General features: G+C 36.4%; 3 protein-coding genes across 3 annotated transcripts in view; all 3 read right to left on the bottom strand.

The window, feature by feature from the left end:
• Positions 1-607, bottom strand: part of ntng1a (netrin g1a) — a 118580-nt gene extending 117973 nt beyond the window's left edge. Inside the window, exon 1 of the mRNA XM_069194124.1 lies at positions 549-607. The gene's annotated coding sequence lies outside the window, so the exon portion shown is untranslated. The remainder of the gene's footprint in view (positions 1-548) is intronic.
• selenoj (selenoprotein J) overlaps positions 1-15692 on the bottom strand; it is a 277040-nt gene that overhangs the window by 242618 nt on the left and 18730 nt on the right. The window lies entirely within an intron of this gene.
• On the bottom strand, positions 8950-10499 carry prmt6 (protein arginine methyltransferase 6). Its single transcript, XM_006634964.3, has one exon. It carries the CDS (start codon positions 10441-10443, stop codon positions 9397-9399), a length of 1047 nt encoding a protein of 348 aa, XP_006635027.1. The 5' UTR covers positions 10444-10499; the 3' UTR covers positions 8950-9396.

Raw genomic sequence — 15692 nt, 5'->3', positions numbered from 1 at the left:
TTCTGGATTGTAGTACAAATGTCATTTTTCTTAGCAGCCAGTCGGAAAATTCAATTCTGCATGATACAACTTAACAATTCGAGAACCCACAGCCCGCGGAAGACTGCACTACTTTGACTGCAAAGAATCCATTCTATATACAGTAAGCGGCCACATCCATCAGCAATTTAATGGACAGAAAGGCCGGTAGATGGAGAAAATACTGCTGTAGTCAGTTTTCAGACAGAGCAGCAAGTCTGCAACAACGTACTGTACTTGCACGGCTTATTCAATGTCAAAAATCAATCTTTAAAGTATTTGCTTTTACAATAATAAAAAATAAAAGCAACGACATTGATACTTTATGTTGCAGTACATACAGTATATACTACAGGACGATTTTCTTCTATATCTGTCATTTAAATCATGTTTGGTTATAACACGTTTGCCAGTGTATAACTGCCGAGTTATTTTCTGATCTACTGTAAGTGATTTTATACTCCAAGCTGAAACATAAAGTTTCTATAAAGGGTTATCAATCATGACAAAATAAGCCGTTTGCATCTCACCTTTGCTTAAAACCCCCGTCCCACTGCAATATACCGTACAGTGTACTGTAACTCTGTTGATCCCATGTACTAACTAGTTTGTGACTGAGATCTTTTCTGTCTACAGCCAACCTTTTACGAGACAGGTGTTTGTAATGACTTCATCTCCCCACAGTTTTCTCGGAGTGGAGTAGTCGAAGGCACAAACGCCACTTCTTTGAAATAACACGGGGAAACGGCATGCTGGTGCAAGGTAGCACTTTCATTTCGGTTTTTTATATTATTCGCGCTGGAAGAACGCGTGTTTAACGGGTGCGTGATAGTACATTTACTGTACACATAGCCTACGCAGGTCCATCTTTCCGGCGTTAAGTGTCTATATACACACTACAAATGTAATGAATAATAATAACTTGCGCTGTTGATATTTGCATGGATCTCGTTCCAATATGCAAATCACTGCAAGATGAATCTCATTAAAATCTAAATACTTGATGGGACCATAGCAGAGAACACTGGAAGCTCATCCTTGCTGTTCATTTCGCATTTCGATGATTTATGCAACAGAACTCTAACTCTGACTGAAATGCTTGAATGTATTTTTTTTTTCCCTTCTGTTAAGCATGATTGTTTAACACCACACTCTGTGGCTTAGGTGTTTTCTTATTTTAGTACGTTATGTACAAATGTCAAGTTCACGAAGACAATTGTTAAAAAATAATGAAAATATATCGTGTCTGCAATGTCTATGCTGATAGTTATACATATTCTCCACTTTGTGAAACAAGAGGCTTCTCTCAGTAGGTGAAATAAAAAAAATACAATCTAAATGTGGTCTACATTGGAGTTGGGTTACAAAAGGCAGAACACAACGAGGTTTTACAATATTAGATACATTTGCATGTGTACACCATAGACTTTAATAATTAATCCAAATTACAGATTATGTCTCCAGAAAAATAAAAATCTTGCTTCTTGAGCTAAGGCATGTATGCAACACTCCTATATAAACTGCTTAACTTGTCCCAGGAAAAAACATTCTTAGAGTATGTATTGATAAAGTATCTTACAATAAACAAATACAAAAAATTAAGTAGATATAAATAAAAAGATTTGATAGGTATCTACAATATGCTTATCTTTTCTCTGAAGGCTTACAGTATAGCACTACAGTGTACTGTAGTTATCTAAAAAAATATCAAATAACATCAATTCTGACAATGCATTAAGCGTGAAAAACCAATTGAAATCTTGTTATTGGAGAGTTTGCAGAGCATTTTGCGTTTATTTTTCATTACTCCATTTAATTTAGGAGTTGTATGGTTTCGTTCACATTCTTTGTAACTGTGATGCAAATAAAGTTACATTTCAGTGCCTGGACAGCTCCTTGTATAATAACTGCCTTGTAATGGATGTGCTTAGCTACCACTGTGTAGTGTTGTGAATAATCACATGACAATTAAGACATTTATTCCAAAATATAGATAAAATGACAAACATGGTAGGTAGGCATAGCCAGACAAAACATGCCCAAATGGAGGACTGATTAATAACAACACCAATGTTTTCTTTTCTCTTCTTACTAATGATGTTTAATAAAACTTTCAGTGATTAGTCATCTAATTACACATTTGTCACTCATCAGAAAATATGTATTAAGCCATTCTGTGTTTCACGAAAAGTCATTGTGCTCATTTATCATCAAATTGTGTGCAATACTGTTTCTGTTTAATTTAGAATATTTTTGCCAAGCTAAGGTTTTGATTTTGCATTGAAGACTTATTCACTGTAATGCTTCATTTCTAAACACATTTGTTGGGTCCTGAAATATCCAGTAGGCCTACAATCAGGTATAAATGAGAAAATAATATTCACCTTTCAAAAGTGTTGATGCTTTCCAGAAGGGAAAAATCTAGTTAAATGCCATTTTGCTAAATGCTAATTCAGAGTGACCTGGAAATTTTTAACTAGTAAAGCAAGATTTAAAATAACTTCTTCCTTCTTCAATAGATCTGGCACTTTTGAATTTATTTATACATTGGTCTGTAAGGAACTCAAGTATTATGGGATATCTTAAGCACACCAGAATGTAAAACTAGTTAGGATTCTGCATGGATTGCTTACAACTTAGATGCTGTACTATTATATAGTAAAAGGCTGCAATAATAGCAATGAACGTAGTGTAAGTGTTAAAATAGGGATAAGCGCTTTCCGCATGAAGACTTTCAAGATCAAAGAACATTAATTCAATTGGCCCTGAGGGTATCAATGAGTCACAGCCAAAGCACTCAAGAGCAAAATGTAAAAACTATTGGAATTATATCAATGACATGGGTCTACATAGGATCAAACATAAACTAGAAGACCACATGCCCATCTATGTGCCTGCTTAAATCACTATTCGACTTGGTTTGTATCACCTACCTATATCATACTGCATGTACATTGACTGTATTGTTTATGACCTTCGGAAGCTGATGACTAGCTCAACAGATACACCATTGTTGAATAGCAAGGTATAGTACAAAAAGGGATTTACAGAGTTTAGGTCTATTGGCTGCTCCTTCTAAATGAGAACAATGCAGTCAGCTTCCTGAGCACTGACAGTACAGTATGTTTAATATTTTTGTCATGGTTTCATTACTCCACCTTACAACATACATGCTTACCCAAAACATAAAAAAGCTTATTGAACAAGGTGTCACATTCCCTGACATAGCCACATGATTATCCCTATTAATTTCACTTTTTCAATATAATTTCCTTTCAATGAGAAAATGATGGGTTATGTCTTACATTTCCCAAATGGTACTGAACATCCAAATTAGAAACAGTATTTCTACTGTATAATGCACAATTTCAGAGAGTTAAAATCCCCCACAACTGGAATCATGCAAATTAACTCCATTACCACACATTTTTGTGAAAAGCTTTTGTAACAGTGCAGTTAACTTTTGTGCATTAAGCGAAGCAATGCATCTAAAAAAATCTATGAAGAGATTCAATAGCTGGCACTGCAATGGACATGAGCCTGACAGTCATATGGTTTGTAGTCTCTTGTTATGTTTCTAACACTTGCTTTTTTTTACTGTAATACCACTCTTTACAAAGAAACAATTAAAGCATGTTGAAAAAAATATTATTTCACAGATCCTTAGAGATGGCTTTCAAAATTCAAAGGAATACAACAAAAATGATAAAGAGCTTCTACTGTACCAAAGATATACAGTGAATATTACTAAGGATAATTCTGGTGGTACTGTATATCCAATGTCATACTCTACCTACAGAGAGAAAAAACATACTTGGGAAAATATCTACTAAATAATGCTTTTCTTGGAGTACATTACTGTGTTAGAACTACAGTTTATACTATGTTTTATCAAGACAGATTCTTGTTCATGGCAGATTTAATGTCACATCTAAATACAGGGAAAAATAATTTAAGAAACATTCTACCACATAATGTACTTTTCTGTGGATTATATTACTGTCTAAAAATGGGATCTATATGAACCAGTCTCTTACATGTCATCATTGTGCTGTTTTTTTTTTCTAGGTGATCACAGCTTATCACACTGGGACATTATATTTGTATCAATTTGTGTTTTCCTTTTTTAGTTTTCCATATTGCGCATATTTCTGGATTTGTACTTCTTTCAAGTTTACATTTCATTATCTGGGAAGATAACATGACTTCAGTGTGATTCTTAAATATTATGTGCTCTCAATGTTTAAGGATTTACTATTTACAAGAGCGTATATTGTACTGTATCATATGTACTTATTCATGACTGTCTTCTAAAATATTATGTTACAAATGGTTATTTACACCCACAGATATTCTAATTTACTTAAAAGCATTCTTACTACTATGGCAATATAAATTAAGGTGACTTAGTTTATCAATATAGCTTGAAAGCGTCTCAATGATTTACAGTAGTAAGACAGCATCAATAAAAGTCAGTTGGCAACACTTTCTAGGAAACAAATATGTCAGATGGAATCTATAGTTTAAAAAATAGGCTTCAAAAGCCTATTAATAGAGTAATGTTTGTGTTGTCAATTCATAGGCATCATCATTACATTACTGTATATACAGTATATTGTTACGAATGGGGGGCACAAAATGGTGAATAACAGGAATTGACCAAGTGGCTACCTCAATAAGAAAAATAAATAATCTTAACCCCCAATTTGTAAGGATTTTGCCAGGAATATAACCAAACGGTTGGTATAGTTAGAGGCACGTAAATGCTTTGTTCTCTGGCAGTTTTGGAGAAAAGAGTAATAATTCCAGCACACTTAGTTGAACACATATTTATTCACAGTTACACTACAAACACTACACTACACACAAGATAAACATACAGCACACAGGTTTTCCTATTTGCAGTACATTTTTACAGACAAAGCATCTCAGTGGCCTAACATCCTTACCATACAGAAAAATCTCGGACTCTTAGTAAGTATTCAACTCGTAATACAAAGGCCATAATAAGAGATAAGCTGCCTTGTAAACTAATAGAATACATCCTACAATTAAATCTCTCAGTCTGCAAGCCCAGATTCCACAAAAGTACTGGGAGGCTACTGTAGTTCCCTATTCTAAAATGCACCCACTAAGCAAGAAAGGTTGTTTTAAACCAAGGGACTTTTCACTCAGGAAATCCAAGTTTCCTAAAAGGAACAGAATAGCAAACTCTCTTAGCAAGGTTCAAACATTTAGCTCCGATCGAGTCCTTTAGATGATCTCAAGCAAGGTCAAATCTTGCCTGACACAAGCTTTTAGGTTCTGTCTTCTGTCTTTTATCCTACACTTTTGACACTCTCAATCATTTACTCAGAACATAACTAATGAAAGTAAACCAGAAGATTCTTTTGATCATTGTTTCTCACAACTAAGATGCTGAAGTTGAGTAAGAAATATTTCAGTGTAAAACAAATACACATAGTTACCTATACAGTATATAATATCCACTGAGCATAACTCTTCACTCCATTTATTAATGTGTATTTACAGAAAACAATTATACCAATTTTTGGATATTGCTTAAATGTTTTTGGCATCACTGGGTTAATTAATCATTCATGACCGACCATGATACACTTGACTGACTTGAGCCCTGGACCACCTCATTAGTGGGAGAGTGGCTAGGCACAGGTGAGGAACTGGTTTAACCTCAGTTAGAATGTCAGGCCAGGTAAAAATCAAGAAAGAAAAATGCAGAAACAAACTAGTATGCCCTGTTTAACAAGAGAATAATGCTTTTGTGCCATTTGTATGTCTGGGAGCTGGAAGAAGTCACCGTAGGTCAATGCACAATCAGTGCAGCTAAGTCCCTTTAGCAATTAATCAAAGTTTTGAAAATACCATCCTAGTGGACATTGGTAATTGTGCTGCAGAATAAGATGATACAGTAAGTGTGGATTACAGACAAATCAACAGCTAAGGTTGGGGCAGGAACATCTAGCCTGTACAATACTTCACTTGAGTGATTGATGGCTAACTGACTGCAGGGCAGAACACTGATCAAGTCCTGAGACCTTAGTTATTACCCTTCCTGTGGGCTTATCCTGACATGACAACATTCCAGTAGGACAATGTATGTCCTCATGGCGCTCATATAACAATGACTTTCTCGCAGGATGAGAATTATACATTTGTGGATGCCCTACTTGCTGCACTTCAGCAACGGTGAATATTTGTAGAATGAGCAGTGATAAAGTGTGGCACCTAGGGATCAGAACCTAATGAGCAGTCACATGGTTGTCCACTAAAGACATGAGAATTTCCTGAAAATAATCTTGTGATTTTTTTAAAGTGATAAGTTTTTTATGCTGAGAATACATAAGCCACACACAAGGGTATTTCTATAAATTGAACAATATATCCCTTGGGTGGCACAGTGGTTAGCACTGCTGTCTCACAGTACTTGGGCCCTGGGTTCAGTTCCTGTGGTGCTATCTGTGTGGAGTTTGTATGTTTCCCCATGTTTGCATGGGTTTCCTGTGGGTGCTCCAGTTTCCTCCTGCCCTCCAAAAACATGCTGGTAGGTTAATTTGTTTCTGTAAAAACTGGCCTGGGTATAAGTTTGTGTTTGTGCCCTGTGATGAACAGGCATCCCATCAAGGGTGTATCTCACCTTGTGCCCATTGATTGCTGGGTTAGGCCCTTGCTCGTTAAGAACTCCTCTGCTCTTAAGAGCAGTGTCATGGTATCTTTCACAACCATGTAGTCAGAACCTTGGTTTAATATCAAATCTTACAGCAGACTGTCTCCTGTCATATACTTTGGAGTATGTTGTCTACAAGGAATAGTGCCACCTACTGGCTCACTACAACTCTTACAGAAACAAATTTGTTTCCATTGACGTTTTCAATGCTAACACCAACCAGGCACAGCCTTGTTAAGCTTCCACCATCCAGAGGATGACACATAATTGACTTTGTACTTTCAGGATTTGGGTATGTTCTGAGTCAGCTAGTTAATCTTTCGTTTACTGCATAAAGGGATAAATTCACTGTAAGCCCCCTTAACTGAGAATATTGGAATATTTAATATTCCAGAAACAGAGGACACTACAGTGGTCAGAAGACCCACAATGGATGTTATACACAGTTGTACTGTGTGTGCAGAGAAGACTGTATTGCTGGAGGTGGCAGCCCATACCACAATCCACAGACTGTTACAATAGCTACAGGTTTTACAAAATGAGTTCTGCAAATAAAAAAAAAGTGGTAGATGTTACAATACTGTCACATATCTGAATACCATTCATCATCCAGTAACTTCACACGCAGCACACACACTGTAAAGATTTAACATAAGATGAACTCACTGCTCCTCTCCGAGTTTTCCAGAATTCTCTTCTGCCTTGTGCCTCCCATCCCCCCAAAAAAACAAAGTTACTCTGGAACAGCCATGTGCTAAGGTGGCTGGTGCCGAAGATGTTTTTTTTAATCAGCCTTCTTCAAGAGCATCTCGGTACAAAACATCGTCATGCTAGCTCAAACTGAACTCTATAATAAAAGCAGGGTTTTGCTTACCAGTTCCTGCTGCAGCAGTTCATGCCCCCATGGACCTTTGCTGCAGCCTTAAATTACAGTCGAAGGACAGCCATATTCTCTCAGCCTTTGTGAGCCCCAGTCTTATTGCTTTCCTGTCTTCACGTTACCATTTCAGGCTTATATAAAATCTAAAGGTTATATTATCAGAACAACCATTAAATAAAATGTAAAGGCCAGAGTATGTTTCACGGTTTAAGCTATGAAGAGGTTATTTTAAAACAGCACATTTGGGGAAAAGGCCAAATAATTCATGATACAGCCAGCACTGTTAGGCTTTTTGTATCAATTTTTGGCAGTAAACCTTTTTTACTCAGGACACCCATAAATTACAAGTCTCCAAGAAAAATCAAGCTCTGGTATCACTTTGATCACATTTGAAAAGAAAATTTCTTCCAAGCATCATTAGAAGTCATTATACTAACCATGTTTTTTTTAGATAAGGACCTGTGGGTGTCTACTTCATTGAATGACTCTGCACTGAATACATTACATCTACAATTACCTGAGGATTCACATACTGAGAATTGGATTGTACCATTTACAGAAAAGTACTTCACAGTACTATTATAGATCTACACAAAAGTATGGTATACATCTTAGGTCTTACCTATTTTCTTCTAGAAAGTACAAATATATTATAACTATAGCCAAGAATTGCCACCATAGGCTGATTGTAATCTGAAAGATCATAAGGGGCAAGGTGAAAGTTGAAAGGTCATGGCAGCAATGGGGTTTTCCAGGAGATTCCTTTTGACTCACAGCACCCAGTCAGGAATTCTGCTTCCACAGAAACACAAAGTACACTAAATTGAAAAGCTACTCAATATGCATTTTAACAACTCTATTATGATCTTTGAATCCTTAAAAAGTGGTTTTAAGCAGTGATGTGCATCTCTAAAAGGCCAAGTACAGCTATTGAGAAAGGATAGCAATGCCCAACGTTGATAATAATAATAAAACATAAGAACAATTCTAAAATAGAGGAGCTCATTCAGGCCATCTGGCCATTTTGGCTGGCAGTACCTTATTAATCCAAGGATTTCCTGAAAGAAGATAAGGTATCAGTTTTAACCACGCAAACCACTTCAACAAGGGCAGCTTGTCCCACACTCCCACAACCCTTTGAATAAAGAAGTAGCTGAATTTTAAATGCATTTCCATGTTGTTTCTACTTGTGTCCTTCGGCTCATTAATACATGTTCTGCTTGGTATTTCTCTCATCACTCACTCCTGCACTGAATAAGTAAACCTTAATCTATGAACAACTCATATTTAGCCACATTCTGGGATTACAACAAAATGCTCGATTTCAAGACTGTTTTGTTCAAATTTCTATGACCTCAAAAACATCTGGATTGAAACTTGTTTTATTTTGTTACAGACCACTTTTTGAATTAGTTCCGAGCAAGCTCTTACAATTTCAACATTTCACACTTTTTACATAGTCTTAAAATTTTAACATCCTTCAAACAAGCCTCACACAGGAAAATGCTTTCGCACACATTCGCTTCAAAACGTTTCACAGTAGATTACAAATAAATTTGATCTAACGTTTATGGTTTATTTTGTTAATAGCTCATGTTTATAAAAATACTTTTAACATTCTAACAAGCAGCATAACTTCACATATACACATTAACTTTATTCGTTAAAAAAATATCACAATACAAAGGAGAAATAAGTTTACATATAATGAGGAGCACTTATTTCTAGACATGGTGGGTTTCAGGACTTTTTTTTAATTAAAAAGGGTCTAGACTTGACCAGGCACACCAGCAAGACATCACGGTACATTATTTTACTGAGGGTCTGAGTAGCCATCCCCCATTGTAAATGTTTTTGATTTCTTTTTAAGATCTCCTATTGTGTAGTCCACGTGGATGCATATATGTCTTGAGCTTTCTTCCGAAGGGTACAAGGTTATTTCTCCCTCGACCTTGGTGTCCTGCATTACGTCAATCGGTTCGTCCAAATACAAAACAGACTGCTTCCAGTGAGTTTCCTGTTTGAAAGGGGAAGTCGAGAGGACTAAAGGTTTCTCTTCACCTGGAAAATTCACTGAAAACCACACGCACAATGCATTTACACAGGAGGATCCAAAACACTCACATGTGAAGGACCCTTTTACGCGTTTAAGCTGCTCAGTCGTTACTGTGTACAAATCTAACTCGGCAAATTTCGCAGGATGAGAGAGCACGTCTTCCACAGTAACCATGTTCACAGTGATATCATTATTCATAATACACTTCCGTGCAAAGTCAGACATACAAGACATATCCACACCATACTGGTCTTTCACAGTACTCCAGAAACTGAGTCGGTCTTCCACCACCAAGTCATTAATGGGAGCAACATACAGCTCAGCTTTAGAGGGTAAAATGAGACCACCAGGTTTTAACCATTTATCTCGAGCGAAAATCACTGAATTCAGCATAGACTCGTGGAGCAGTGCGTATCCCATCCACTCGCTGACAATCACGTCGACCGCCTCTGGTAGATCTGTCGTCTCTAATGTACCTTTTATAACATCGATCTTGTCATCCATCTTATTGAGTTTTACGATTGCCTTCGCTTGGTCAGCTATTGCACTTGCTTCCACGGCGTACACCTTCTTTGCCCCAGCCTGCACACAGAAAATGCTCAGAACACCAGTTCCTGCACCAACATCCAGGACAACTTTACCCTGGATCGTTTTACTGTTCCTTAAAATACCCAGTCTATAAGAATTGGTGCGTACTTTATCTGCAATCATTTCTTCGTGGATGGTCACGTCGGAATAACTATCAAAGTACAAACTATCCTGAACACTTTGATCTAGTTTCCTTTTTTTCGTAAATTGAGTCATTTTGCCGTGTCAAATACCCACGCCACTTCAGCTATACTGTACTCCGCGTTTCCCAAGCTACCTCGAGGGAGGATGTAATACTGAATCATGGGAATCGTAGTTCTTACAGGAAGTAAGTTAATTAAGTTAACTTCCTCTCTTTTCTTTTGTACTACAACTCCCAAGAACAAGGGGAATTAAAGACTGGGGACTCGATTATGTTAAATGTATAATGCTTTTAAGGAGTGTAAAGAGAGGGAGCGTAAGGCTGTAATTTCATGATGCGTCAGAACAAATTCTCAGGACAAACATACGTTAATGGTATTTAAAATTAAACATAACTACAACAGGGAGCTGCGTCGGCGTGCAAGCTGTAGAAGAACAAGCAGAGGCTAACTCCACAAAGTAAAAGATACAATTATACCCTTTTCCCAGTTTTCAAAGTGAAATCAGCCTGTGATGGTTATTTAAAAATAAATCTCAGTCTTAAAAACGACTTTTTATTAAGTTGATCGATCCTTATGCACAGGAAATAAAATCACTCCAGCACTTATTATCTACAGCCAGCTAAACCTCCAGCTGTTTCTATCATACTGAGCAACACATTAAAATAGAATGTCTGCTTACTAATCATAGTGACAGCTCTCACTGTGACTGATTTCTTATTGTATTGTGAATAGGCATCAACCTCTTTCAACTATAATTATATACGTATTTCTTATTTTCTCTATCAAACGACTGCAGTATTGCACTGTTCCGGGTTACATGTGAAAGTTTGAATCATTTTAAGTCATCAGTTTAGTTTACTGACGATCATTTCCCATCTGTGTACTGTAAAGCTGGATGCTGTTAGTTCATACAAAGTTAATCTGCAGTATCATTTCTGCAGTTCAGTTGGCTTTGGTTAAGGAGTTTTCACAGATTCTCTTGAAGAGAAGCACACCATGCACTTTTGGTGTTGATAACACGGTCGTATGGATTAAATTATTGATGAGGTATTCTTCTGCTTTTTGTTTCTTCTTTCCTTTCATCCATAACACAGGGTACCCAGTATTTTAAACAGTTATGGTGACACTGGTGGGTGGTACAGTGGGGCAGTAGTTAGCATTGTCTCAGGGGTGCTGGGGTTCTGGGTTCAATTCCACACATAGGGTGCTATCTGTTTGGAGTTTGTGTCTTTTTGCCAGGTGCTCCCATTGGCCCTGGTGAGATGGTACTGTATGTACTGTGTGTCTGCCCTGTGATAGACTGGTGTCATGTCCAGTCCAGTGTGTATCCTGCCTTGCACCTGTTGCTTTCCAGGATAGACCCCAGCTCCTCTGTGACCATAAATTGGATGCAGTGGTTAGAAAAAAGGAATTTTATAGACATCTAATTGGCTACTTTCAACATCTAATTTTTCTTCCAAAAATCATTGTGTTCTGTGCTGTTATGGTGAGCTAAGGAAGAAGATATGTTTGGTTTATTCTGAATTAAAAAGTGATGTGCTGATAGTTTCTTGACTCTGCTTTCATGCTTTCCTTATACTGTAAGTAAAAGCAAGAACAGTTTGAAGGTGCTTTTATGTGTTACAGAAGCTTCACAGACAGCCCTGCTGGGAGAAGTGTGACTAGTTTAGCTGTGAGCAAAACCATAGTGCTTCAGGTTCCCTAGCAACTTTTCCATACCAGGGCTCACTCTTAATCAGCAACAAGGTACATGAAAGCATCCCTGTTATCTCCAATATTTTTTTGTCTTTACTCATGCTTTGAAGTGAAACTATCATTTCACTGCAAAGAACAGCTGCATTATAAATAGAAATAAATACATAAGACCATAAGCCTTAGTATATAAATGAAGCTGCTCTTATTCAGGGGTCAAACAGTAATACAAAATTAGTATGCTGCAAGCACTACAGGTGCAGCACCACACATGGAAAATTAAAGCTATAAATGCACTGAACAAGTGGTAATAACATTCCTTTAAATGTAAAGTTTTAACAACCAAATAATGGTTTTTGCAACTTACTGTATGTGTGATGTTTAAGCTGTAATATTACAGATTTAATTTTAACACTCTTGCAATGGTAGAACAGTTACAAGGGGCATTTTAAACAAATCTGTAACATTGTATTTATTAATAAAGAATGCTTTTATTCTAAAAATGCATTGGTTTTTGTGTAAGATGCATGCCTTAGTAACAGAATACTGTTCTCGCTCTTATCTGCAATTAAAGATTTTAAGCATTCCAGTACAATCAGAAAGCTCATGTCAAACATGTATTTACTTTTGCTTTTGTTCTCCGTCTTTTCTAGATTTTTTAGAATGAGAGTTTTATATAGTTTTAATTAATGTTTAACAACAAGAAATACATATTTTCTTAATGAGTGGATAGCAAAGCTTCATTGTAATAAAATGCTTATCACGTTTTAGCTCATTAAAACATGAAAGTAAGACAAAATGGCATTTCAGTTGATCTACTATGACTTTTGAAAACCAACAAATTGTTACTAATTTCCAGTTTGCAAAGATTCTTTTGTGAAATAACTTCATATGAATCTATTTGGTACAATGACAAACACACATGGAAGTTAAATTATTGGAGACCCGTGGTTTGTTTGGATAGATAAAAATGCAAATATGTCAATGCTGATTGAAAAGTCTTAGATACTTAGATGTTTTAGATATGTGCAGTTGTATGGTAAGGAGACTGTTATACCTAAAAACTAGGTTATTTGATACCTCAAAATTAAAGGAACAATTTTAGTAGAGAAGCGGATGAGATCTGTCAAAATATCATAAAATGATTTTGTCTATTCTTTCTTACTATCTGTGTGGAGTTTATATATTCTTACTGTGTTCACATGGGTTTCCTCCAGGTGCCCTGGTATTGTGCTGCAGTCCATAGACATGCTGGTACTTAACTGGCTCCTGTAAAACTGGCCCTGGTGTGAATGTCTGTTTGCTTGTGTCTGTGTATTCTCTTTGATGGACAGGCTTCCCATCCATAGTGAATCTTACCTTGAGCCCATTGCTTGCTGTGTTAGGCTCCTGCTCCCTTGTGCAGTTTAAAAATTGATGGATGGAACGTGACCGTTTGTAGATCTACTGTATATGGGTGTATACTGTACCTGTAGCTATTTATGCATACATTTATTAACCTGAGAGCTTTTATTACCACATTTATTCTAACAATTTCGAATGTATACATCAGCATATATACCTTGTCCACTTGTTTGCACTTTATTTGCAGGTTGACATTTAATTAACAGCCAACAGTTATTAATTGTAAAAGGCCTGTGAAGATATACTATATACTGTATATATATTGAAGTCACAACTACAACTACAAAAATCTAGAACCTTCATGTTTCCAGGAGGACAGAATTGTACAGTATATGGTACTGCATTAAGGAGAAACTGCAAAAGTTAACCAACAACTCAAGGGCAGAGCAGTGGCACTGTGGCTAAGGATCTGTGCCTGTGGCTAGAAAGTTGCCGGTTTGAATCCTGCAGCCGGCAGAGGCATCTTACTCCCTTGGGCCCCTGAGCAAGGCCCTTAACCCTAGCTGCTCCAGGGGTGCCATATAAATGGTTGACCCTGCACTCTGACCCCAAGCTTCTCTCCCTGCCTGTGTGTCTGATGGAGAGCAAGCTGGGGTATGCAAAAAGACAAATTCCTAGTTCAAGAAATTGTATATGGCTAATAAGGTCATCTTCTTCTTCTTCTGTCTCTTATAGAATGTAATATTGGAAAGCAGTTTAGAAATGGATGAATGGGCAAAAGAGTTTTTATCAAGTTATATGTCTATACTTTTGTTAAATCCTTAATATCTGAAATTATAGAAAGCATATTTCCAGTGCTCGAATAATTAGATTGTCAAGATTGGATTACTTTTATAAAAGTCTTATTATTGGAACTGATATCATCATGTAATGGAGAAGTTGCTTTTAAGAGTGCATTATTTATCAGAAGTCAAGAACATTCTAATCTAGTGCTCTGAATTTCTTTTGTAAAGTCACATCTTTCTTTTCCAATCTGTAGCTAAGAAGTGGGCGATATTAAAAAAAAAGGTAACCCTGACTATTTTGGGTCATTTTAAGCATAATCCCCTTTTAAGTTTTAAGGAACCAATACCAACAACGCATATGATATTTATTTCTTCTCTTATACTCTTATCACAAAATGTAAAGCTCTTCAATCACACTTGAGACCAATGGGTAACTTAACCACACCTGTGTATTATCTGACATAGTACAAATGGTATTTTATACAGTATATGACTAAATAAGTATAATGACAACAGGATTGTGCGCAATAACAAAACACCAACATTTTTCCCTTAATTCAAGGGCATTAGCAGAAACACCTTCCAAGCATGTAGCATACAACTTTGCGTTTTATTCTTTTCCGATTTTGGAATAAACCTTAGATTATTACTTTGTTTGTATGCATGCAAATATGCTAGGAACAATGGTGTTACCTTTTTATTTCACACAAATGAAAATTTCTTAAAATACTATTTAAATGGCATATTTCAGTTTTCTTCCTTTTACTGTTCTTTGCTGACCGTGCCCTGATGTTACACAGTGTGTGCACATTATACTTTACCAATGTGACTTTCCTTTTCTGTAGTGCTGAAACCTGTCTGACAAGGCTTGTATGTGGTTTGTTTGATTCTCATCTCAGGGGTCTATTGATAGCTTCAAAGTATGGACCACCTGCTATGTCTTTCATCATTCATGACCTTTCACTAGTGCAACCTACACACTGTAAGTAGAGCACTGACCTGGAATAGATTTTAGATAGATGTTTTTAAAGCGACTAGAAAAAGGCCCTCTACTTCAAGTTAAAATTTCTTTCAGGATATCACCTCACATGACATTATAGTTTAATTTTTTTTGTCTGTTAATTGCATTGTATATTTCATGCAATGAGGGCACTATCTGTTTCAACATGAACCTGTTTGCTAAAACTGAACAACCTACCTAGATCTGTCTTTTTTATAAATAGGTCTACTTCCAAGATGTATTTTCGTATTCCCCACACAATTGTGTTGAAATTGTAATTGTTGCAGATGTTAAAATAAACCTAGGCCGATATTATGAACTAATTAAACAGTACCAATTTTCACCTTTTGTTTTTTTGTTAAAAGAAAGCAAGACCTATGCTATTGGACAGATTTAAGTAAAATGGGCAGAAAGCCAAATTAATTCTCATTATTTTGTTAGGAGAATATTGTTTGTGCAGAAATCACTTCCTTGAATTTGAACTCTGAATTAGAAATACTT

This window comes from Lepisosteus oculatus, chromosome 9, assembly GCF_040954835.1.
Source record: "Lepisosteus oculatus isolate fLepOcu1 chromosome 9, fLepOcu1.hap2, whole genome shotgun sequence".
Classification (NCBI taxonomy): Eukaryota; Metazoa; Chordata; class Actinopteri; order Semionotiformes; family Lepisosteidae; genus Lepisosteus; species Lepisosteus oculatus.
This window is presented reverse-complemented; position numbering and strand designations above follow the sequence as displayed.